Below are 24,988 nucleotides of genomic sequence, written 5' to 3' on the forward strand. Positions count from 1 at the left end.
AGTCAACGATGCTAGAGACGATCAATTGCGAAGAAATGGACTAGCTACCCGGAGGCAACTGTTATTGACGCACTTCAACAACTAAGGTGGCTTTGTCTGAACATTTTATTAGTTATCATAAATACAAGTAGCATGTACATTGTGATAACGAATCAAGATTACAATAGACAAAGCTGTTTAAGAATCACTCCCAGCGTCTGCCAAGGCTTTGGTCTTCTTTTACGATCACCATCACTTGCCATGCTTAATGTGTCAGCCTTGTACAAATAATGTGAATACACAAATTCGAACAACACCTAGGCCTGTTAGAAAGCATGCCTTGCACAAGAATCACACTTTTGTCGCACATTTCTGTCGTTTGCTAAAAGTGCTAAATATGTAGGCATATGTGTCAGTTAGATTTAATTAGGGACGGTGGTGTACATGCACGTTATGGTACACACTACACTGCGACATACAGTTTATGTGCAGTTTTAACGAAATATCTACTAAGTAAATATATATGTTATGTTCTGTAAACATGTATATTTAAATAATATAGTACTCAATATGACTTTTATCATGCTTAACCTAGCCACTAAAAGCGGCCTAGAAGTACAATAAAAACTGAATATAATATAATAGGTCATATAAAATTTAATTTCTGAAATGCTTTTGGTATCTATTTCACACCTCTGTACCAAACGACACAGGGATTTCCCATGTTACGACATGCTTCCAACGACAGTATAATGATACTGTAACTGCACGTTCGACTAACTGTCGCTCAACGTATCGTTATGGTGTCGTTATTGTACTTTTACGACGTCGCTAAGGAATAACGACCGACAGCTTCGGGAACATGGCCCCTGGTCGGGCTGCTTGCGCTCCCTTTCACATACCAGTGCGGGGACCCTCTCTCTTCACCCACCCCAAACGTTTTCCTGTCCTGGATGAAGGAGCCAACGAAAGTTAACACTTGTGCCCAAGACAGGAATGTGCTACAATAGCTTGTTCTGCGTGTGCACGTTAAAACCTATGACCTGACCTGACCTGATAAAGCCATATTGATTATCAGGTACCATATAAATTAACATTCTAAAGGGAGTTTGAATTATTTTTAGTGGAGTGATGGGGAGCGAGAATGATATCTCCCATTAAATACGAAGGTTTGTTGATTTAGCCATTGCTTTTCTTTGATTTAAAGTTATGTAGCTCAGCAATTCTAAGAGAGCTGTTACATAACTTTCAATACACTTAAATAAAAATTTCAGTTTAATCAGATATGAATAGATATATAATTTTAAATCATATGTGGATGATGCATACTGCTGCAGACATCATTTGATAGAGAGAGAGAGAGAGAGAGAGAGAGAGAGAGAGAGAGAGAGAGAGAGAGAGAGAGAGAGAGAGAGAGAGAGAGAGAGAGAGAGAGAGAGAGAGATTAAAGACAACTTAGACTCTCAGATCATTGTAGGTGATAATTTTTCAATATAGATTCAAATTGGTAAAAGTAAATAATGTATTTTAAGAAGGTTTTTGGTATCCTTGATAATTTCTTACATTTACCAATCTACACAAACACGCTCATGGTTCACAATACACATCGTCAATGTCAATCTATAGTCCGTCCCACAGCGAACGCCTTTTTTCATACCATGAAATTTACTACAAGTTATTTATTTCTGAAGAGGCGTCGGAACTGGGCGACAGGGGCAGAGACCGTCGCCCCAATATTTTTTTTTTTTTTAATTTTTTTTTTTGGGGGGGGGGGTGAAATTCCCCTTTTTACCAGTACTTTTGCTACAATAATGTGTATGGGATACCTACCAAAGTTGTCTCTTAAATGCAGCAGAATGCAGGAAATGTCATATAGAATTGAAAAATATCCCGGGGGTGGGGAGGGGGCATGCCCCCGGACCCACATAGCACTCCTTCGCTTCGCTCCGGTCGACATTCGCCTCCCCAATATTAATTTGCTTCCGACGTCTCTGTGAACTGATTGATTTGTAAATTGCACACCAAAATAGTAAAAACTAAATTACTTCCAAAACACTTTTATTTTTCTTCTTACGTCAAACCAAACTGAAATTATTTACAAATAAAAAAAATAATAATAAAAAAATAAAATTGTAGGAGAATGGGACGGACTATAGTTAAGGAATAGATTGGTGCTCTTTTGTGAGAGGAGGAAAATAAGAGGCACCAATCATGATGGTAGAAGCGAAGGGTAAACTGAAAGTTGAAACGTGACTGTAAACATTTTAAAAGAAACCTGTAAAAACTTCAAGTATTGGTGGTGACAAGACACCGGTGTGACTAGGTGTTGTTTATAGAAGAACTAAATATATATGTGTTTGGCGCTTGTGAGTCAGATTTAATCGGCTTATTGTTTAATTTTAAAACGTGCATTATGATTATGATTTTGTCAATGTTTACAAATTACAGCATCGATATATGTTATAGTTGCCATATCATGGATAACTATTTCTACATGATTTATCTGTAATAAATAACTACGAATTAATCAACCCAAGGCATAATACGGGCATAATTAACTCAAGAATATAGGCGTAAACTGACTTCCTCAAGAATCTTTGGTAAAACGTGAACGTGAAGTCCTGGGCCCATATTTTCTAAGCAATCTTAGTGAATGAAATCATAACAATCACCGGAAGCTATGACGTCACTATGGTGTTTGCTGTAGTGACGTCACACCTTACAATTGTTTTAAGATTTTATAGAGCTAAGAAGGCTTCGAAAATATGGGCCCTGTAAATTAAATTTATACTGTTGTACATATTCATCGAAAGAGAAGCCAGAGGCATGTTTAGAAGAGCAAGCAATCACAGTTGTTTGCTAAACTATTTTTTTGGTGTTGAACATTAAATGAATGTGATGTGGTAGAAGATAATGGTATCACTTATCAGTCGAATTATTTGCGAGTACTTGGGTCTCCTGAACATTTCTTATTTCTTCGCTATAGGAAAAAAAAATGTGATGCAACATGTTAACATGATATCAATCACTTTCTATAGATTTCTTTTTCTACTACTAGTAAATAAAATTGTGTCATAATGTTGTATAGGCACTGACATGCAATTAAAACGATACAGTATATTATCTCGCCTTCATGTAAAATTCTTTAATCTCATTGGTTGTTTGCCGTTGGACAAATCCCTTATACCCCTGTGGGCAGAGCCAAATTCTCTTATACCCCGTCTGTAATTCCAACAGTTTCTAGCCACCTTAGTTAATGTTAAAGCAATAATTAGATTATAAATAACACTGATAATCAATCAAGTATACATAATTAATTTTATTTTTACTATAAAATACACTATTTCAATACTTTTAAAAGCTGCAATGTTGAACTCGGCCACCTAATTACGGTCGTGGTGTTATTGTATTAATGCGCGATTAGCAACAGTTGTTTTTTATTTTTGATATTTTAATTATTTTACTACATACATTTCTGATAAAAAAAAGTTTGTTTTTGGGTTGTTTTTTTTTTTTTTTTATTAATATCTGTTTCAGACAATTTCGTATTACAAACATTTGAAGTTTAAAACTTGTTTATTGATGGAACTATTTTTCGTCACTGGCAAGTGGTTTCGTTCGCGTCCGCGTGGTACGGCTCCGTTAATAAATTGTTAACAATTATTGTCTGGCATTATTTTGATTGTTTGGCTATATGGTTTAACATGTCGGCAAGATAAATTCGTTGTAGCAGCATCTCTCGGGGTATATGGCTTTTTGTGTACCCTCTGTGTGCTCTTTTAAAAGAACACACAGAGGGTACATAAAAAGCCATATACCCCTCGTGATGCTTCTACAACTTATATTGTTTACACGTAAATGTTTTTGTCCAAGGACATCACTAGAGCACATTATGCCACATAATTAATTAATGATTGGTAATTCTGAAACTTAGTTTTCAGAGAACACGACTACATTTTTTGCCATTTCTAACGGACAGGACACCACATAGGCACTGGTTTGGATAAAAAAAAAAAACCCAACCATTGGGTCCATTGAGGAGGTTCGATCCTATAACCGAAACACCCCATTTGTTGCATTTTGAAAATCCCATAGTGTATATCGTTCTGATATTGTACTTATTCTTTTTGTCTTGCAGTACTGAATAAACCATGATGCTGGCTTCTCATCTTGTCAGAAACATTGCCAGCAAGTTTCTGGTCTCTCCAGCCAGTCACAGTGGACTGTCCGTCCTTCAGAAAGCTGGGATATCAGGTGGGAAGCAGATTTTGTACCAGCAGTTTCTCCGACTTACGACCGACTTGACGAGATGTTCTCTACACTGCACCACCACAAGATGTTCCCCTTTGTTGAGCAAGAGAATCTCCCGGTTCACTCAATCTTGTTTGTATTCTTGTATGGTGAGAGATGGACCGAACCGGCTTGTTTTCCTTCAAGCTAAGCTAGCGGTCCCGATGTCGTGGGAGAACGGTATTAGACTGATATCGGCACAGACTAAGAGAAACACTTCACACAACTCGATCATGCTGTACGTTTTCTCCACTGTCATCTTCATGATCGGGATGTCCTATGCCGGGGTGCCGCTGTACAGATTATTCTGTCAGGTAAATGGTAACTAATGTTTAAAAAAAAATGTGTGAGTGTTTTTCTTTTTTTTTGTAGAGTTTACCGGTCTCGGTGGCGTCGTGGCAGGCCATCGGTCTACAGGCTGGTAGGTACTGGGTTCGGATCCCAGTCGAGGCATGGGATTTTTAATCCAGATACCGACTCCAAACCCTGAGTGAGTGCTCCACAAGGCTCAATGGGTAGGTGTAAACCACTTGCACCGACCAGTGATCCATAACTGGTTCAACAAAGGCCATAGTTTGTGTTATCCTGCCTGTGGGAAGCTCAAATAAAAGATCCCTTGCTGCCTGTCGTAAAAAGAGTAGCCTATGTGGCGACAGCGGGTTTCCTCTAAAAACAGTGTCAAAATGACCTTATGTTTGACATCCAATAGCCGATGATAAGATAAAAAAAATCAATGTGCTCTAGTGGCGTCGTTAAATAAAACAAACTTTTTTTTTTTTTTGTAGAGTTTGTTCCTACTTTTCATAGTTCTTTTTATGCACTTGTCTTTTACGGGTTGTATTATGGTATGGCATTGTCTGTTGTCCATCCTTAAACTTTCCAGAGCATATCTTTTTTATCAATTCATATACAGAGCTAGCTTTGGGTTAGCAGAAAATTTCTGCAAATTATCTACCAAACTAACAAATGTCAGAAACCCAGTTATTTCTAACAAAATATCATTTATTTCATGAAATTATTTCGCCAAATTAAAATAAAATTTGCCAATTGTTTTTGAAATTCGCAATTGGTGAATTTAGTGAGTGCCAGAGCTATCTCTGCATATAGGATAATCAAAGCTTGCATGCTAGTACCACTGGAGATGGTGGTGTATCACGTACCACAACCATGTTTCAGCGAACCTATTTCACTGATACTTTACCTTGCATGCTAGTACCACTGGAGATGGTGGTGTGTTCTGTATGTACCATAACTAGGTCACCACAACCTATTTTTTACACATTACTGCACATTGAAGGAAATCCTTGTCTAGGCCATATCTCTACTCAATTCAAATAGGATCATCAAACTTTGCATGCTACTACAACTGGGGATGGTGGTGTATCATGTACCACAACCATGTTTCAGCGAACCTATTTCACTGGTACTTTACCTTGCATGTTATTACAACTGGGGATGGTGGTGTGTCACGTACCACAACCATGTTTCAGCGAACCTATTTATACTGGTACTTTACCTTGCATGTTATTACAACTGGGGATGGTGGTGTGTCACGTACCACAACCATGTTTCAGCGAACCTATTTATACTGGTACTTTACCTTGCATGTTATTACAACTGGGGATGGTGGTGTGTCACGTACCACAACCATGTTTCAGCGAACCTATTTATACTGGTACTTTACCTTGCATGTTATTACAACTGGGGATGGTGGTGTGTCATGTACCACAACCATGTTTCAGCGAACCTATTTCACTGGTACTTTACCTTGCATGTTATTACAACTGGGGATGGTGGTGTGTCACGTACCACAACCATGTTTCAGCGAACCTATTTATACTGGTACTTTACCTTGCATGATATTACAACTGGGGATGGTGGTGTGTCACGTACCACAACTATGTTTCAGCGAACCTATTTATACTGGTACTTTACCTTGCATGTTATTACAACTGGGGATGGTGGTGTGTCACGTACCACAACCATGTTTCAGCGAACCTATTTATACTGGTACTTTACCTTGCATGTTATTACAACTGGGGATGGTGGTGTGTCACGTACCACAACCATGTTTCAGTGAACCTATTTATACTGGTACTTTACCTTGCATGTTATTACAACTGGGGATGGTGGTGTGTCACGTACCACAACCATGTTTCAGCGAACCTATTTATACTGGTACTTTACCTTGCATGTTATTACAACTGGGGATGGTGGTGTGTCACGTACCACAACCATGTTTCAGCGAACCTATTTATACTGGTACTTTACCTTGCATGTTATTACAACTGGGGATGGTGGTGTGTCACGTACCACAACCATGTTTCAGCGAACCTATTTATACTGGTACTTTACCTTGCATGTTATTACAACTGGGGATGGTGGTGTGTCACGTACCACAACCATGTTTCAGCGAACCTATTTATACTGGTACTTTACCTTGCATGTTATTACAACTGGGGATGGTGGTGTGTCACGTACCACAACCATGTTTCAGCGAACCTATTTATACTGGTACTTTACCTTGCATGTTATTACAACTGGGGATGGTGGTGTGTCACGTACCACAACTATGTTTCAGTGAACCTATTTACTCTTGTTATTAATTGAAATTGGACATTACTTACATTTTATTGTTTAGATTATCCATTTCTATACATCCAAAGTGTTTTTGATCACCCTTGTGTTTGTAATATGGCGAAACTCAATTCTGAAATGCTTGTAACTCTGATAAGTAATGGTTATGGAGACCGTAGTCTATTTTCAGAGGATATTTCCAGAGAATATTCCCATGTTTCAATGTCGCAGACTCTTATAATATTTCACTTTATTGTAACTTACTATATACAGATGTGTTACAGGTTTGTAGATTAACCAAACGTAATGTCCATTTTCACGGGCTGAAACTGGGGTCTGCGACTTAAATACTAATAATGAAATCAAGTGACTTGTGGGATATGTTTAATGAAGGTTATCAAGATGTCAGATGTTTCCTATAGTTTTATACTCTTTGTATTATTTATTAATGGTAACATCGGAATGTTTTTTTTATCTTTCTTCAGGCAACAGGTCTTGGTGGCAAAGCAGTCAGAGAGGAAAATGCTGAAAAGATTTCCAACATGTCTATGGTGGATGACCGCATAATTCGCGTTCGATTCAATGCAGATGTCGCTTCTAGCATGAGGTGGAATTTTCGACCACAGCAAACAGAAGTTAAGGTGTTACATGTTTTTTTTACTTACTAGATTTTCATATTAGATATAGTTTGTTAAGTGACAAAGTGTGAAGTCAGAATTTATTCCCAATTTACTTTAAGAATTCAAAACTTTATATTTGTAGTTCAGGGCAAAAAAAACCCCCAGTTAACCTCATTTCATTATTTGGAAGTTAAAATAAAAACTTTTTTATTCAGGGCTTCTGAAATTTTTATAAAATCCACTAGCCATGGGATCAGTGATTTAAAAAATGTACTAGCCACAATTAAAAATTCACTAGCCCTACTTTACTAAATAATAGTAATAATCAGATATGTCATCTAAAGAGGAAGATAAAGCTTAGAAAACACTAACATTGGGGGGTTGGGGTGGGGACAGGATATTCATATTTACAAAATAGACTTAACTGTAACATTTGACCTTTGTTTCACTAGCCGTCGGACATAACAGTAGTAGTTATTTACTAGCCCAAAATTGAATATCACTAGCCATGGGAGTGGGGCTACCATAATCTAGAAGCCCTGCTTATTTAATGTTTATTTAAATGTCAAAGCATTAGTTTTTGTAATCTTTTTTTTAATTATTATTATTATTATACATAGTTTTCAAAGTCTGAGCATCAAATTAATTTTTAGTAGTTGAAAGACTGTTTATTTGTTCTTACCTCCCTTGATATATTGTGTATGTTCTTTCTGTAAAGATTGATGAAATTCTGTGTTATGTTCAGCAAGTGGTTATAAAAACCTAGATGCTTTAATATAAATAAAAAGTAAATATGAAGTATTTTACAAACCATAAATGTTTTGTTTTTTTGCTTTTACTTCAATTACTGGATTTTATTATTTCATGCATGTTTTAAGATTTCATTCATGTTTTTGCATCAGTGAGTGTAAGATTTCATACACAGTGTTCTCGCTGCTCCATTTAAGCGGGTCAGCCCACTATTGCATTTTATCGCCCTCCTTTCACATTCTGCTGCCCTCCTTTATTTTCCCGCATTCACCTATATTGTGCAGCATCTGTCTCCGCTATTTCCAAAATAACACTTTTTTCCACACAAAAATAATCATCAGTCTGCACACTGGACATCAAAGGAAACAAGCTGCATTGTGTGTACGAAAAAGCACAGACGAAAAAACTTCAGTATTCAGTAGGTTACGACAGTTACCGTAATGTAATTTAACAATATTTTTAACAACCTCTGTTTTGTCCCATACTTATATCCATTTGTATGTTTGATACACACAATAAAAGTTATATTTTATTTGAGTAATGAAAACATTTTATTTCTTATCGATTTGGCAATCTCCAACTGAAAAACTACTTATTGGGTGCCAAATGTGTCACATGATCAGAACGGTCATTCTATCTTTTGTTTCCACTAACTATTGTCTGATATTTTGTCCTCAATTGCAGATTTAATTGGTTGTAACTGATGATTTTTACTTTCTGTCATTTCTGTCACCAACCTGCCCTTTTTTCCTCTTTTTTTTGCTTTTCATTTATTTATTTTTAAAGGGGTGGTGCTGCGCAGCCGCCCTCCTTTAATTTTCACCCAGCGAGAACACTGATACATGTTTTTATATCGAATAATTATTGGAAGATTTTATACATGTTTTTGCATCAATTACATCATATCATGCATGTTTTTACATCAATTACTTATCAATTACAATATTTTTTGTTTTAGGTCCATCCAGGAGAAACTGCTCTTGCTTTTTACACTGCTAGGAATCCAACCCCTAACCCTATCATTGGAATATCCACGTACAATGTGATCCCCTTTGAAGCAGGGCAGTACTTCAACAAGATACAGGTAATTAACAGCACATATTACTTAATCAAACTATACGCAGTGCTTCTAGGATTTTTTAAAAATCCACTAACCATGGGATCAGTGATTTTTTAAAGTTACTGGCCACGAGTAAAAAATTAACTAGTCCTACTTTACATTAAATTAATATAATTTTGCTAAATAACAGTTATAATCAGATATGTTACCTAAAGAGGGAGATAGAGATTAAAAACACTAACGTTGGGGGTTGGGTCAGGATATTCGTATTTACAAAATAGACTTAACTGCAACATTTGGTTCTCTTTTGTTTTTCACCAGCAAACGGGCATGGTAATATTAGTTATTTACTAGCCCAGCACTGAATATCACTAGCCATGGGAGTGGGGCTACCATAATTTAGAAGCCTTGTATATGTTTAAGTTACTGCATAAACTGTGTCAGTGTTTTCATTGACAGCACATGGTCTATCTGCTGTCAGTCAAAACATCAACAGTGTGCAGTTACCATGCATACCACAAATAAGTCTGTGCTGTAACTGACTTGTACCATGTCCTTAAATGACATTGGTTGATGCAATAAGGAAGTTTGGATCAGTGAGAGGTGGGAGTTTAAAAAATGAGTGGTTACACAGATTTATATTGTACACGTTTATTAATAGGAAAACAACTTAACCAAGGACAGGACGTAGCCCAGTGGTAAAGTGCTTGCTTAATACACAATCTGTCTAGGATCGAGCCCCATCGATGGGCCCATTGGGCTATTGCTCATTCCAGCCACTGTACCATGACTGGTATATCAAAGGCTGTGGTATGTGCTATTCCGTCTGTGGAATGGTGCATATAAAAGATCCCTAATGGAAAAATGCCAAAATTACCAAATGTTTGGCTTCCAGTAGCGGATGATTAATGTGCTCTAGTCGTGTTGTTAAACAAAACAAACTTTTAGCAACCTAAGCATAGTAAAATAATATTTAATACTGAATGTTACCAACTATAAAACCAAATCTTGCTTTCGCCTGGTTTATTTTCAATGACAAAAATGACATTTATGAAATAATATATAATATATTTGCTATCTAACACTTATTTAGAAATGGTTCTTCTGAGAATGTAACTTATCACCCAAATCCAGTGTTATGACTTATTTTCAACAAAGTTGCTTGTAATTTGGCAGCATAGGCGTCTGTCTGTCAGTAAAATAAAATCTTCTGCTATCCAAATAGGCTGCTCTTACTGTTTAGAAGCAAGATTTCTTTATTGTGTACATTCCCACAGATGGGATAGTACATATCACTGCATTTGATTCACCAGTCTTGGAACACTGGATGTAACTATATATACTCTTCAAAAAAAAGAAACGCAAAAGGGTACAAATGGGTTTATAACTCCGATTTTATGTTTCCTACCGTCATGCTTTGTGAATATAGGTTTGCATGTCCCAAACACATGCGCAGCAGACAATAAAGTTCCAAAATGTGAATATTCGCAAAAACCCATTGATTGTCACCACTGCACGTGCGTTGTATGCACTGCAACATGATTTGTATTTTTGTTCTTATGACAGTGACATGGACATGCCATGTTCGGTAACGCATGCCCGGCCGACTAGACAGGCGAAAAAAGGGCATTCCATGTGCCCCAAGCACCATGACTGTGGGACCGTTACCAGGGATCAACCAAATCTACCAGATAAGGACCGCTGGGTACGCCACCTCATTGCAACAGCCGCAGCAATTTGCGCAACAAGACCGTACGGAATATGAAAATTCGTGCCAGAGTCCAGTTTGTCATCTTAACACCACAACATCGTTCCGTGCAGTTGCCAGATTCATCGACAATGGCCTTGCGATGGAGACAGGTGTGGTTCAGTGACGAGTTTTCCCGACATCATATTGTCGTGTATAGGCGTTGTGAACGTTATGCGGCAAACTGCGTGCAGGAAGTGGACAGATTCGGCGGGGGTAGTGTCATGCCACCATCTCACACACTGGCAGAACTGACCTGGTCCACGTGCAGGGCAACCTCACAGGGCTACATGACCAGATCCTCCGGCCACACATCGTTCCAGATTGTTCCAACATACAACGCCAGGCCTTCTCACAACGGCTTACAGAATTAATGCCTTCCTTCCAGATATTTTGAACCCAATTGAGCATCTATGGGACGAGTTGGACCGACGCCTCCGACAGTACAACCACATCCAGACCCTGCCCGAGCTGGAGCAGCCTCAGGCCGAGTGGGCCACCATCCCCCGGGACGTCATCCGTACTCTGGTTGCTTCAAAAGGCGGTGCCAGGCAGTTGTCAACACACGCGGAGGCCACACCCGGTTGACTCCAGAACCTACCTGGTGGTGTGTCCTATCACTTACTCACAATGCTTGAATTGTGAACAATGCAACTTTTGGTAATTATCGGACTCACCATTCAATAAAAAAAAAAAATCACAATTTGCGTTAAGAGTAATTTTAGAACCCTGAGTTATTATTTTGTCAGCAGACAAGAGTTACCCCCATTGTTTTCTTTGCAGTGCTTTTTTGTTTTATGAATGAATGAATGTTTAACGATGCCCCAGCACAAAAAATGTGCATGGGCTATTGGGTGCCAAACTAAGATAAACGTGTCAGTGCAATGATAATTAACATCAATATGAAAATTCAAGAGTTTTTGTTGTTTATTAACTTGGTTTTGGAAATTCAAATTCCATATTTAGTGGTTGTAGACAGAGATGACAATTGTTGCCACTATGAATGGTTTTACATCAATGATTGGACATCTTGATTGTTACTATGTCTTAATTACATAATTAATGCCTGTTCAAGTTTTTTTTCTTGACATTTCTTAAATTGGTTAAGTATTTTGAAGTACATCATAAACAATTTCAAAATCTAGTTTCAAGTTGAAAATATGAATTTAAGCTTTCATGAGGAATATTCATGTCAATTAAAAAAAAAAATCAAATTTGTTAAACTAATGAACGAAATGTATAACAGGTCTAAATTACCCATATCGTTTTCTTTGCAGTGCTTTTGTTTTGAAGAACAAAGACTGAATCCCAATGAACAGGTAAGAGTTTGTGTGTATTAGCTTAAATAAAACTTGTCGCCTGTTTTACTGCTTGCATGGGTCAAGTTTTAATTTTTAGAGGGCTTGTCAAGTGTTGCCTTCAGTTTAATCATGGAAATTAGGACACCCAGGCCAGGCAAGTTGGAGGAGCAACAAGGCAAACGTTTCCTTCAAAAGGCAACTTGCTTTCTGTCAAGATTTCTCAGCAAAAATATTTTTCGCCTTGGGCTCTAGCCTAGGCAGTTTTGAGGATTACCAGTTGATGATCATTTTACAGTTTCTTACACATGGAATGTGTGGGTAGGGCACCACAACATTTTACAATTTTTTACACATGGAATGTGTGGGTAGGGAACCACAGCATTGTTCTTGCTGTCAACAATGACAAATTAAGGTTTGCGTACTGTACGACATAAAGTATTAGCGATCTTAAAATTTTAGCGATATTCATATATGTGACATAATTATTAGCGACATAAAACTTTAGTGAAGTCGTCATCTCACAAACTAAAAGAAAAGCTTAAGTTGTAGGATGAGCTAAAATAATACAAAATTGCAGTAATGTGCATTGTAATGAACTATTGTTGTTTCTTATCCTTTTGGTTTAATCAATAGCATGTAACCATTGTTAATCACAGACAAAACAGTCACACAAAAGTTTTTCATCATCACTTCTGGAACAGTCTGTTGTATGTATCTTTAAATTTAGTGTTGGTATGGCCTCATCAAATATGCTAAAATTTTATGCTCGCTAACATTTCCGGAATTACAGTATTTTGTTGCAGTGGTAAAATTTGAACCTTATGCTATGACACGCTATCAATGTATGAATTCATTGAAAATACAAATTTGTGTCTTGCCTGCTGTTAAATAAAAGTTGTAGAAGGCAAGATATTGCTATTACTTTTCCAATTCTGGCTGCATCAGCTTATTTTACTGCTCCGACGAACAAGACAGAACTTATCAAAGACATTGATATATACCAGTAACATCCATTGGGTCCTAAGGGAATCAATACTGATTCATTGCAAGTCAGACAAGTGCTGTAACCACTTAACCTAGATCCTACTTTCTGATTAATAGGTTTTTTCATTTTTGACTTTATTTTCTTCATATTAATAACCAGTTATGGTTATTATGTTGTCCCGGGCACATACCTCAGATCAGTACACAACAAAGGCTGGTCTAAAGGTAGTACTAAACCAAATAACTTCCGGTTGGGTCAAAGTTCGAGGTGCACCCAACTTTTGATAGAGAAGTGAACACCACAAGTCCTGTGATTGCTGATAAATATGAGTGTGTTGGTTGTAAAAAAAATGATAGTTTCATCTGGGCAAAAAATGTATGCAATTTTATTTCATCTGGTACCACTGTGTCAAGTAGCCTTGTGCTTGAAACATGTATGGGGTAGCTGTAAAAAAAAAAGTACTAAAATTTTGTGCGGAACTAGGGTAGTTATACACTACCCATTATCTCAGAAATGAGCAGCTTGGCCCTCAATTTTTTCTGATTCACTTTAAGGGTGAGGGTATGTACCACAGACAGAATAGCACATATCATAGTCTCTGATATACCAGTCTGGCTGGAATGAGAAATATCCCAATAGACCTACTGATGGGGATCGATCTCAGACCGACCATGTATCAGGCAAGCTCTTTACCACTCCCTTAATAGACCCATTGTTTTTATGACACTCTGCAGCAAATGCTCCACAATTAAACAGTCTGATAGAATTGATTGAACAATCATTGTGTTCCTATCCACTGTATGTTGAGAAACCTGCACACCTTGTTATTATATAATTGGTGCAGGGAGTATTTTGTTTTTTAAATTTTAATTAGCAAAACAAATCCTATTAACTGATTAATTTTTTTTTAATGTGCTGATACATGTACTTCCACAAATTACTACCGTAATATTATACACATTAAGCATCACTTCCTCTAACATGTGTATGATCATATTATATGTCCCAAGGTGCACTCTTTATTTCGGTCAGTCCATTTTGAATGTCGCACGCCCCCTCCAGTCCTGCCAAATGATACAGAAGACAATCGCTTTTGAGTGTTACTTTTTATGTCCATTCATCTGGCAATCTTGTTGTGCAGGATGTAGCCTAGTGGTAAAGTGCTCGTTTGATGCAGTCGGTCTGGGATCAATCCCCATCGGTGGGCCCATTGGGCTATTTCTCATTCCAGCCATTGCACCTCGACTGGTATATCAAAGGCCGTGGTATGTGCTATCCTGTTTGTGGGATGGTGCATGTGAAAGATCCCTTGCTACTAATGGAAAAATGTAGCAGGTTTTCTCTCGAAGACTGTCGATTACCAAATGTTTGACATCCAATAGCCGATGATTAATAAATCAATGTGCTCTAGTGGTGTTGTTAAACAAAACGAACTGTCCATGTGTCCTTCCATGCATCCATCCTCCCCTCTGGGTTGTGATGCATCTAAATGGTAGAGCATTCGTCTTAGAAGGTGTGATTGATAGCAAGATCGATGAACTTGTTTTTTCTCCATCCCCCACACCACAGTATCCTATGACTGGTACATCAAGACAAAAGCTGTGGTATGTATTGACCTGTCTAAGGCAAAGTGCATATAAAAGATACACGTTGCTTTGTTGGTAGGAGGGACCTATATGAAGGCAGCAGGTTTATTTTCTACAGAGCAAATGTCAAAATGACCTGTTTAAAATGTGCTGAGATGTTGGTAAACAAACATTCCTTTCTTCTCCTTTCCATTTCGTCCGTCCATCCATATGTCTGTATGTATGTCTGTCCATCCATCCATCCATCCAATTTCACAGAGATAGGATCAGTGTCTCATTAACACATTTGTAATTGGTGCACTAATTTGTTTCTGCTTTATTATTGTTGTTTTATATTCATAGCCATAAAATGTTTGAATCATATTTGTATGTCTTAGATGCAAACTTGATATTAAATAATTACATGTTTAGTAACTGCTTTGAAATTGATTTGATTCTCCGCACACTGCCATTGACTTTCTAGTTTCCATTGATTTTCTAATCTTGAAATAAGAGTTATATTGTTAGGTCTTTATGTAGCATCGCAACATGTTTATACCCTGTTGAAGTGAAATGAATTATTTTTAATAAAGGCTGCATGTGACAAAACAAAATCAATAACTTGTAACATTTGAGCAACGTCTTTTAAATAGAACTTTATTTTATGGGGCAAGAAACAGATGTCATCATTGTAAATTCAGTGGTGTGTTATGTATTTGAAGAAGTGAGTCAGTTGGTCAGTGCTAGTTCTTTTGTGTTTGTATAACACATAGTTAACTGTTCACAAACTGAATATGATCCAGAAAACACCCGAACACAAGATACAGTCAGGTTTCCAGTTGCACAGATGTCATTTACTCAAATAAAAATGAAAAGAGTTTTCTTTCAAATGTTGCAATTTTTATTTAGCCACCAACATGTATTATATTCAGACCTGCTTAAGCAATCACCTTTAATAAGCAAGCCCCTGTCTTAAGAGACCAACATAATGATGTTCTAAATTAATAAAAGTTTGTCAGTACTACTATGTGTTTGTATGAGAGGTAGAGATAAATAGGTAGTTAAGGAGATGGGGTGGAGGTAGGTGGGGGAGAGAGAGATGGAGGGAGGTAGAAGAGAGTGAAAAGGAACAAAAGAGAAAGAGAGATGGGGAAGAGAGGGGTGGAGGGAGAGAGGAAAGAGAACAAGAGAGAGAGGGGTGGAGGGAGAAGGAGAGAGAGCAGGGGGGGGGGATGAGAGAGGACAGAGAATGATAGGAGAAGAAGCGAGAGAGAGAAAGAGACAGATGAGATAAAGAGGGAGAAAGAGAAAGGACAGAAAGAATGAGAGGAGAGAGAGAGATGGGGGTGAATATGGAGGGAAATAGGGGAGGTAGTAAAAGAAAGAAAGAGAGTAAAAAGAGAGAGAGAGAGAGACAGATGTCTAAAGCTTAATTTATTGTTGAACTTTGGAATAATGTTTCTGGGGTACATTCATTGTATTGTGTACTAATTTAACATGAGATTGCAAGTCAGACTATATCTTTACATTTTGCTACCATTACTGGAGATGTTCTCTCACTAAATGTCTTGTTCAGCGTGCTGTGCTGGGATATCCCTGCTGATGAGTATCAGAACACATTCACCCAGCTGTAATCCCCAAGGTCTGCCCATGTGAATACCTTGACAAGCTGCATTTGTTATCTACTGTTGTAGGAATACAAGAATCCTCAAATAGCTTGACATCCTCTGTTTGGTGCATTGTCTGATGAGAGCAGGTACCAGTAGAGATAAGACAGGTCTATCTTTCTTTTGGCTCTTCCAGAATCGATCATGTTGGGGGAAAAGTTTTAAATTAAAGCTTGCTTTTGTTTAATGATATGAATACAGAATTTCTACCAGAGGATATGAAGGGTAAAATTATGTACCCTAAAATCTTAGAAATTAATGGATATATTTTTAAAAATTTTAAAATAAATGATAGTAATTAAGAGAACTGTTCTTTAAAATGTGTCAAAGCACATGAAATGTAGTGGTCAATTTGAAAACATTGCAAACCCATAACCACCTATGCTCTGTTTTGTTCTTATTACGGACCCTCAAATTATTTTGTGACAGATAGAGCAATAGAGCACATCAATTTATTAATCAACAGTATTTCTTGCTCCAGCCAGTGCACCACGACTGGTACATCAAAGGCCGTGGTATGTGTTATCCTGTCTAAAAGATCCCTTGCTGCTAATCAAAAAGAGTAGTCCATGAAGTGGCGACAGCGGGTTTCCTCCCTCAATATCTGTGTGGTCCTTAACCTTATGTCTGATGCCATATAATCATAAATAAAATGTGTTGAGTAATCAACGGCTATTGGATGTGAAACCTTTGTTAATTCTGACACATAGGTCCCACATCACACGAGGGAGGAAGTGAGGAAAATTGTTTTATATATGTACCTACCATGTATGCATAGGGGTAAAGATGTGGACCTTGCAAAAGAAAAAAAGAATTACAATGCATCCTGCCTCCACACCCCCCACACACCCCCACCCCCCTCCACCCCCCACCCCCCTGCACTACTGCAATCAAGTCTGAAATAGCCCTTGTGGGTGGGGTTTTTAAACTGTCATGTATCATTATGAAGCATGTCTGCATTTTTTTGGTTTGCTCATCCAATGTTAATAATTTCTTCTATTACATCATATTGAAAAAAGTAAAAATTTGTTTGTATCTACATCGTATCTCTGGAGCACATTGATTTATTAATCAGCTATTGGATGTCAAACATGTTTGACTTGTAGTCTTTTTCTTTTATATACACCTTCCTACAAACAGAACAAAACTACATCATATTGAATGACAACCAGCTTGAATGTTGTTGACCATTGACTTGTGTTGGGGTTTTTTTTTAGCAGATCCTTGGAAAAAAATGTTTAGTGATCTTAAGAAGGACTTTCACAAATATCAGCATTTTCACCATGAGGTGGGGGGTTTGAGGGGGGGGGATGGTGGTAGAGGTAGATGATTAATACCAGAATACATTTTTAAAACACACAAAAAATGTAATGTCATATCCCTTACAAAGTCAGTGTTTTTGAGCATGAGAGGTGGATAGCAAAAATAGAATACTCTTTATACACTTGAGTAAATGTTGACAAGTGTGACATGACCCATGGACAAATATGCTTTCTGTCAGCACGGTGAGGTACATTTTCACTTCATACTGAACTATATTGATGGAAAGAAATAAGGGACACGTGGAATTGTGGACCAAATTTTAATCACTACTAGCATACTAATGTCTGTAGGTCTATTGTTTGTTTAACAACACTACTAGAGCACATTGATTTATTAACCATCGGTTAATGGATGTCAAACATTCAGAAATTCTAAAATATAATCTTAGTGAGGTAACCTGCTAAATTTTTTCATTAGTAGCGAGAGATCCATCCCACAGACATGATAGCACATACCACAGCCTTTGATATACCAGTCGTGTTGCAAGTTGTAATATTGGATTAAATGTCATTAATGTTGAATTAACTGCCAGTAACATGCCAACATCTAACACCATGGATTGTTTTTTTTAGTTGCAGTCAGAATTTGCTGAAATATATTGATGGAAAGAAATAATGGAACATGTGGAATTGTAGACAAAATTTTATTTAGTACTACAACCCCTTCAATGCAGTGGAGGTTTTTTTATTCTCCACAGCACTATCTTTTGCTGTGGACTATATTTAAAAAACAAATTCCATGGCTTGTTTTTTGCTGTGAACATTTTCTTAATTGCAGGGTTTGGTAATAATATAGTAATAACTGTATTTCATACAAAGTTGTTATATTCAATTGAAAGTCAGTAATGTTGAATTAACTGCCGGTAACACAGTCAACATCTGACACCATGGACTGAGTGTTTTGTTTGCAGTCAGAATTTATTGTTATTATATGTGTAATCCCATATTCCTTTCCATTAGTATATTTTTAAAATTCATATGCCCTGACTTTTTTTGTGTCATCTTGAATTACTAATTTATATGTATGATATTCAAAACCATTGTAGAATAAGAATCACTTTATAAAATATCATTTGTAAGCCTATAAGCCTTTTTTTGTATGGATGTTGTATTTACATTGTCAGCAGGATAATCTGAATAGTTGATGCTGCTTGAAGGCAAACACAGTTGTCCACATCATGCATATACAGGATGCATCTGAGGATATTGTATTTGAGATGGGTCTGAGAATTCCAACAGCTTTATGAATATGCTGCTTTTGTTGGTGCGTTGTTATATGATTCTCAAACTGACATGAGATTTTTCTAAATGTCTTAAGATTTCTTTTTTGCAAGCGGTGGGATCTAGCTTAGCTGGTAGAATGCTCGCCTTAGGTGATTACATTATAGGAATGAACCATCTCGGTGGATGTATTCTCTGATTGGGCTTTTTTGCATCCCAACCTGGTATGTCAAAGGCCTTGGTATATGCTGTCCTGTCTGTATGGGAAATGTATATAAAAGATCCCTTGCTGCTAATGGAAAAATGTAGTGAATTGCCTCTTAGACTGTATCAAAGATTACAAAATGTTTGATATATCATAGCCGATGATTAATAGATCAACGTGCTCTGGTGTTGTTGTTATAACTCTTCTTCTTCGAATGCTCAAACAGGGACCCCAGTAGCACTAACAAATGCTGCTATGTGCTGCTGGTTCTCCTTGGAGACAAATAGTTTCTCCTTCATGATTTTATCTGAAAGCCAGACTGCTATCTTCTAATTACAGTGTGTTGTGGAGCAGACAGGCAGAAACTATATAAGCAAAGAAAGAAAGAAATGTTTTATTTAACGACACACTCAACACATTTTATTTACGGTTATATGGCGTCATACATATGGTTAAGGACCACACAGATAATGAGAGAGGAAACCCGCTGTCTCCACTTCATGGGCTACTCTTTTCGATTAGCAGCAAGGGATCTTTTATATGCACCATCCCACAGACAGGTTAGTACATACCACGGCCTTTGATATACCAGTCGTGGTGCACTGGCTGGAATGAGAAATAGCCCAATGGGCCCACCGACGGGGATCGATCCCAGACCAACCGCACAGCAAGTGAGCGCTGTACCACTGGGCTACATCACCCCCCCCCCCCCCCCCCCCCCCCCCCCCCATATAAGCAAAGATCATAGTGATGTTTTTATATGATCAACTGTATATTTGTCCATCAGTCTGTCCATCTGTCCACCACTTGGAATAGATAGTCACTAAACGTGGTTAACCTTTTGTTAAACATATTTTCAAATGAAGGGATTATAAGCAGGGCTGTAATAACTATTGTTATTGTCTAGTTAATAGGGAGGATTTAGTTTAACAGTGTTTAAATAGTGAAATTAAGTGCAAACTGCATAATCCACAAGTGTACTAATCAGATTTTGGTAAAGATGTGATTATTATGTAACAATTTTGCTTCTAAAAATGTCCATAAAATGATTTGATTTTACAAGGGATATTTTTATGAACCGGCCTCGGTGGCGTCATGGTTAGGCCATCGGTCTACAGGCTGGTAGGTACTGGGTTCGGATCCCAGTCGAGGCATGGAATTTTAATCCAGATACTGACTCCAATCCCTGAGTGAGTGCTCCGCAAGGCTCAATGGGTAGGTGTAAACCACTTGCACTGACCAGTGGTCAATAACTGGTTCAACAAAGGCCATGGTTTGTGCAATCCTGCCTGTGGGAAGCGCAAATAAAAGATCCCTTGCTGCTAATCGGAAAGAGTAGCCCATGTAGTGGCGACAGTGGGTTTCCTCTCAAAATCTGTGGTCCTTAACCATATGTCTGACGCCCCCCATTATACTTTTTGTAGATATGTGAAAATGTTGAACATTGCGAAGAATCACCTGTAATAGGAATGATTAATCAGTTTAACATTTAGAAAAGGTGTAAAACCTAAACTGGTACACTTACACAACCCACAGAGTTGCACTTGACTGGCAGTGTCATGCCATTTTGTCACATATGCTACATACAACCCAGTGTCCTTTACCAGTGTTTGACCTGCGGCTGAGGTTCTCATTGTGCGTGGGGGCTTGACATCTCCGTGCAGCTGTGTGAGTGTGCAGGTCTGTGGACATGCAGTGAGAGAAGCATTCAGCTTGCTGCGTTTGCACACTTCCTCAAGTATCAGGCAGCTTGTGTGCAAGGCAAACTAATCCTGTCACAGTGTCTTGTCAGGCTAGCTGGTAAACAGGGCTGTAAATATTGATCTACAGCCAAAACCTCAGTCTACTGCTTGGAGATATAGACCATCTTCAGGCCAGATGATCTTTTAAAGGCACGGACTCTTAGTTATTTGGTATTGTAAAAATACTTTCAAGATAGACCATCTTCAGGCCAGATGAGCCTTTAAAGGCACTGACTATAGTTGTTAAGCATTGTAAAATCTTTAGACCAGATCATTCTTTAAAGGCACTGACTCTAGTTATTATTATACCATCTTCAGGCCAGTTAATTCTTTAGAGGCACTGACTAATTATTAGGCAATATATTTTAATGCTTTCAAGATAGACCATCTTTATGCCAGATCATCCTTTAAAGGCACTGAGTCTGTTTTTTAAGCATTGTAAAATACTTTAAAGATAGATGATCTTCAGGCCAGATGATCTTTTAAAGACACTGATTCTTTATTAAGCATTGTAAAATACTTTTCAAGATCTTTAGACCAGATCATTTTTTAAAGGCATTGACTAGTTATTATTAGGCATTTTAAAATATATCTATGCACTTTCAAGATAGACCATCTTCAGGCCAGATCATCCTTTAAAAGCAATGACTAGTTATTAGGCAATGTAAAATATTTTTTCAAGATAGACCATCTTACGGCCAGATCATTCTAGTTATTAGGCAATGTAAAATGCTTTTATGATAGACCATCTTTAGGCCAGATCATCCTTTAAAGACACTAACTAGTTATTAGGCAACGTAAAAATGCTTTTGGCTATTACCAATTTTTTTACAGTTAAATTGCACATTATTTATATCTTACAGGGCTTGAATTTAATGGCAGCCATGCAGTAAATTGCCTCAATGCCCTCAAAATTAAACATAGTCTCACAGCCAGACTGCCTTTTTTGCATAGTACTAACTGGTTATCATACTCAAACATGACTCCTGAAAGTTGTTTTATTGCGAAAACATTAAATCATTCACACTTATTTAGTCCCCTATCAGTCTAATCACAGGGGACTATAGGTTTCATCTCCGTCCTTCTGTCTGTCTGTCTGTCCATCCCACATATAATTTTCTCTATGTTTTTTTTTAAAGAATGCCTTGAAATATTGAACTGAAATTTTCATGGCGGTTTAGTAGAGTTATGGCCCTTGAACTTAGGATATATGAACATTTTATTTCTAGACTTTTGTTTTCAGAAGGCCTTGAGATATTGCGCTGAAATTTTGTGTATAGCTTTATTATGTACTGTGACAGATCAAGTTTAATTTTTATGGCAATTTACTCATTTGTGACAGAGTCATGGCCCTTAAATTTAGGAGATATGAAAATTTGTTTTCCACACTTTAGTTTTGCAATGTCTGAAAATACTGAGATGAAATTTTGTATATAGCTTTATCATGTACTGTTACTGATCAAGTTTAATTTTCATAGTGATTTACCCACTTTTCACAGAGGTTATGGTCCTTGAATTTAGGATATAAGAAAAATTGTTGGGCCCAGTAAGGTACATGTATTGCTTTAGCAGTACTCTCAGAATGCTTGTTTATTTTGAATGTTGTGTTCTATTGAAACATTTCTTAAAGTTTGCCTTGTTGCCCTGCTTTCTGGCTGTAATGCCCCCCCCCCCCCCCCCCCCCCAAATCTCCACTGGTCTTGGCCAAATGGCATTTCTCTCTAATTTGCCAAATTCGAGGCTTGATCTTATACATGTATATTGACAAATCCTATGTGTGTTTGGTTATTCTGGTATTTATAGTGGCTCAAAAAGCATTTTAAGCAACACAGAAAAGGTACATATCTTGGGAACTAGAATTAGTGACTTTATTCTTTTTTTTCTTTTTTTTTAAAGAAAGAAAAAAAGATCTGTATCCTAGTATCCAATGTATGTATATCCTGTTTTGTTATCTGTAACATGTATAAGTAGGTATTTTGTACCAGGTTGTTTGAATGTTTATATGTACAGTAAATATTGAATTTGGGGCGAAACTCCCCAAATTCGCCACTTCTGGCAAAATTTTTTTTAATTTGGCGAAATAATTTCATGAAATAAATGATATTTTGTTAGAAAATATCTAGGTTTCTACAATTTTTGAAGTTTAATAGATAATTTGGCGAAACTTTCTTCTGCTCCAGAGCTAGCCCTGGGTTGGTTGGTTACATTTACCATTTTTGTTATGTTGGTTGATAGACATGTTTTCTTTTATTTAATTTGAAAACATTGAATGAAAAAGATTGGGGGAAAACTAATAACACTTTTTAATAAGATAAGACATGGCATTTTTATGTCCGGTTATCACAAATAATTGTTTTTCAGGATAGGCCCTAAATAAATGTTTTAATCTCTCTGTAATTATGTTCAAAAAGTCATTCTGGCTGTGACTGAAAATAAATAAATATAGGGGGTATTTTTTTTATTATGATTGAAAACAGTTGACTTAGTTGTAGTAAACTACTTTTTTGTGTGCGAAATAATTTAAGGTTTGTTTTGTTTAATGACATCACTAAAGAACATTGATTAATTAATCATCGGCTATTGGATGTCAAACCTTTAGTCATTCTAACTTGTAATCATTAGCGGGAAACCTGCTACATTTCTCTTAATGCAGTGAGTGATCTTTTATATGCACTTTCCCACAGACAGGAAAGCACATACCACGGCCTTTGACCAATTGTGATGCACTGGTTGAAACAAGAAAAAACCCAATCAGTTGAGGTGTGTGAAGTAAGATACTAATACAAGTATATTGTTATTTTATTTCTGTATGCTGTAGATACAAAGTGTCATATATTGTGATTTTATTGCACATTATAGTAGAGTATGTAACACCGGGACTTACCACTGATCTTTTAAATAATAGATGTCAAAATTGTAATAAATTGTCTTTTATACTTTATGTGCAATAAAAAGTCAGTATGCAAGAAATATAAAAATTGGCACAGGTATGCAAATGACAAAACCTGATAATTTATAACACCTTCAAAACAATTACTTGTCTTTTTTCGTTACTACCGGTAGGCATAATCCTAGAAAAAAATAGCATTAAATTCCAGTAAATATTTTATTTTATTTCTGCCAGCCTTGTAGAGATTTGTTTAATCTGTAAAGATAATGAAATGAATATAGTCGAAGAGATTCATTTATATATTTACCTTTGACACCCAACAGCCAATGTGTTAATTGTGCTAGGGTGATGTGAAACATTCTGTTATTCATTTGTTCATTCATTCATTCATTCATTCATTCATTCATTCATTCATTCATTCATTCATTCATTCATTCATTCATTCATTCATTCATTCATTCATTCATCCATCCATTCATTCATTCATTCGACCAATTTTCAGATATATGTAGAGTATTTCTTTGAAAATCCTTAAAATGTGCTTAATTTAAGGAATATCTTATTAGCTAAACACTAAATGTTCTAGCCACTTTGTATAGAATTTTTTTAATCTATTTGTTAAGTTGGCAATGTACAAGGTGATCCACTGCAAACACTCCTTTGTAATAAGTGCGGCTGGACTTGTTTTTAAAACCTTTTTCATCGGCATCAGAGAAGCAAAACATCACAAGTTTAAATAGTGAAATGGCACCCTCCAGTGAGTTCCTTACTTCCTGGGCATCTTTCCACCTCGGTCTCTGTAATGAAAGTTTCTTTCATTTTTTGTGTTTTTTTTGTCTTGTTTTTGTCAATGCCATGTAAATCCTTTGATTTGTGTTGTTTTTAAAGCTCTGGACTTGTTCATCAAATTAATCCTGTTGGATGCTAAACACCTGTGTCTGACTCAATCTGTCTGTCTAAACTTCTGATGATTTTTTATTTATTTGTTGAACTTAAGTCTCTCCACTGCACACTGATTGCATAATACTTGTTCTCCGTGCACTTTATGACATTCAGCGTGTTTCTCT

General features: G+C 37.0%; 1 protein-coding gene across 2 annotated transcripts in view; it reads left to right on the forward strand.

The window, feature by feature from the left end:
- Nucleotides 1-2,176: 2,176 nt before the first annotated feature.
- The window catches only part of LOC121378414 (cytochrome c oxidase assembly protein COX11, mitochondrial-like), a 76,471-nt gene continuing 53,659 nt past the window's right edge, over nucleotides 2,177-24,988 (forward strand). Inside the window, exons 1-5 of one of the 2 annotated variants that reach the window (XM_041506576.1) lie at nucleotides 2,177-2,345; nucleotides 4,118-4,583; nucleotides 7,332-7,487; nucleotides 9,175-9,300; nucleotides 12,301-12,342. In XM_041506576.1, the coding sequence (XP_041362510.1) occupies nucleotides 4,131-4,583; nucleotides 7,332-7,487; nucleotides 9,175-9,300; nucleotides 12,301-12,342 (777 nt within the window). In that variant the 5' untranslated portion in view covers nucleotides 2,177-2,345; nucleotides 4,118-4,130. The remainder of the gene's footprint in view (nucleotides 2,346-4,117; nucleotides 4,584-7,331; nucleotides 7,488-9,174; nucleotides 9,301-12,300; nucleotides 12,343-24,988) is intronic. The other variant, XM_041506577.1, reaches the window with a different exon arrangement.

This window comes from Gigantopelta aegis, chromosome 8 (assembly GCF_016097555.1).
Source record: "Gigantopelta aegis isolate Gae_Host chromosome 8, Gae_host_genome, whole genome shotgun sequence".
NCBI lineage: Eukaryota > Metazoa > Mollusca > Gastropoda > Neomphalida > Peltospiridae > Gigantopelta > Gigantopelta aegis.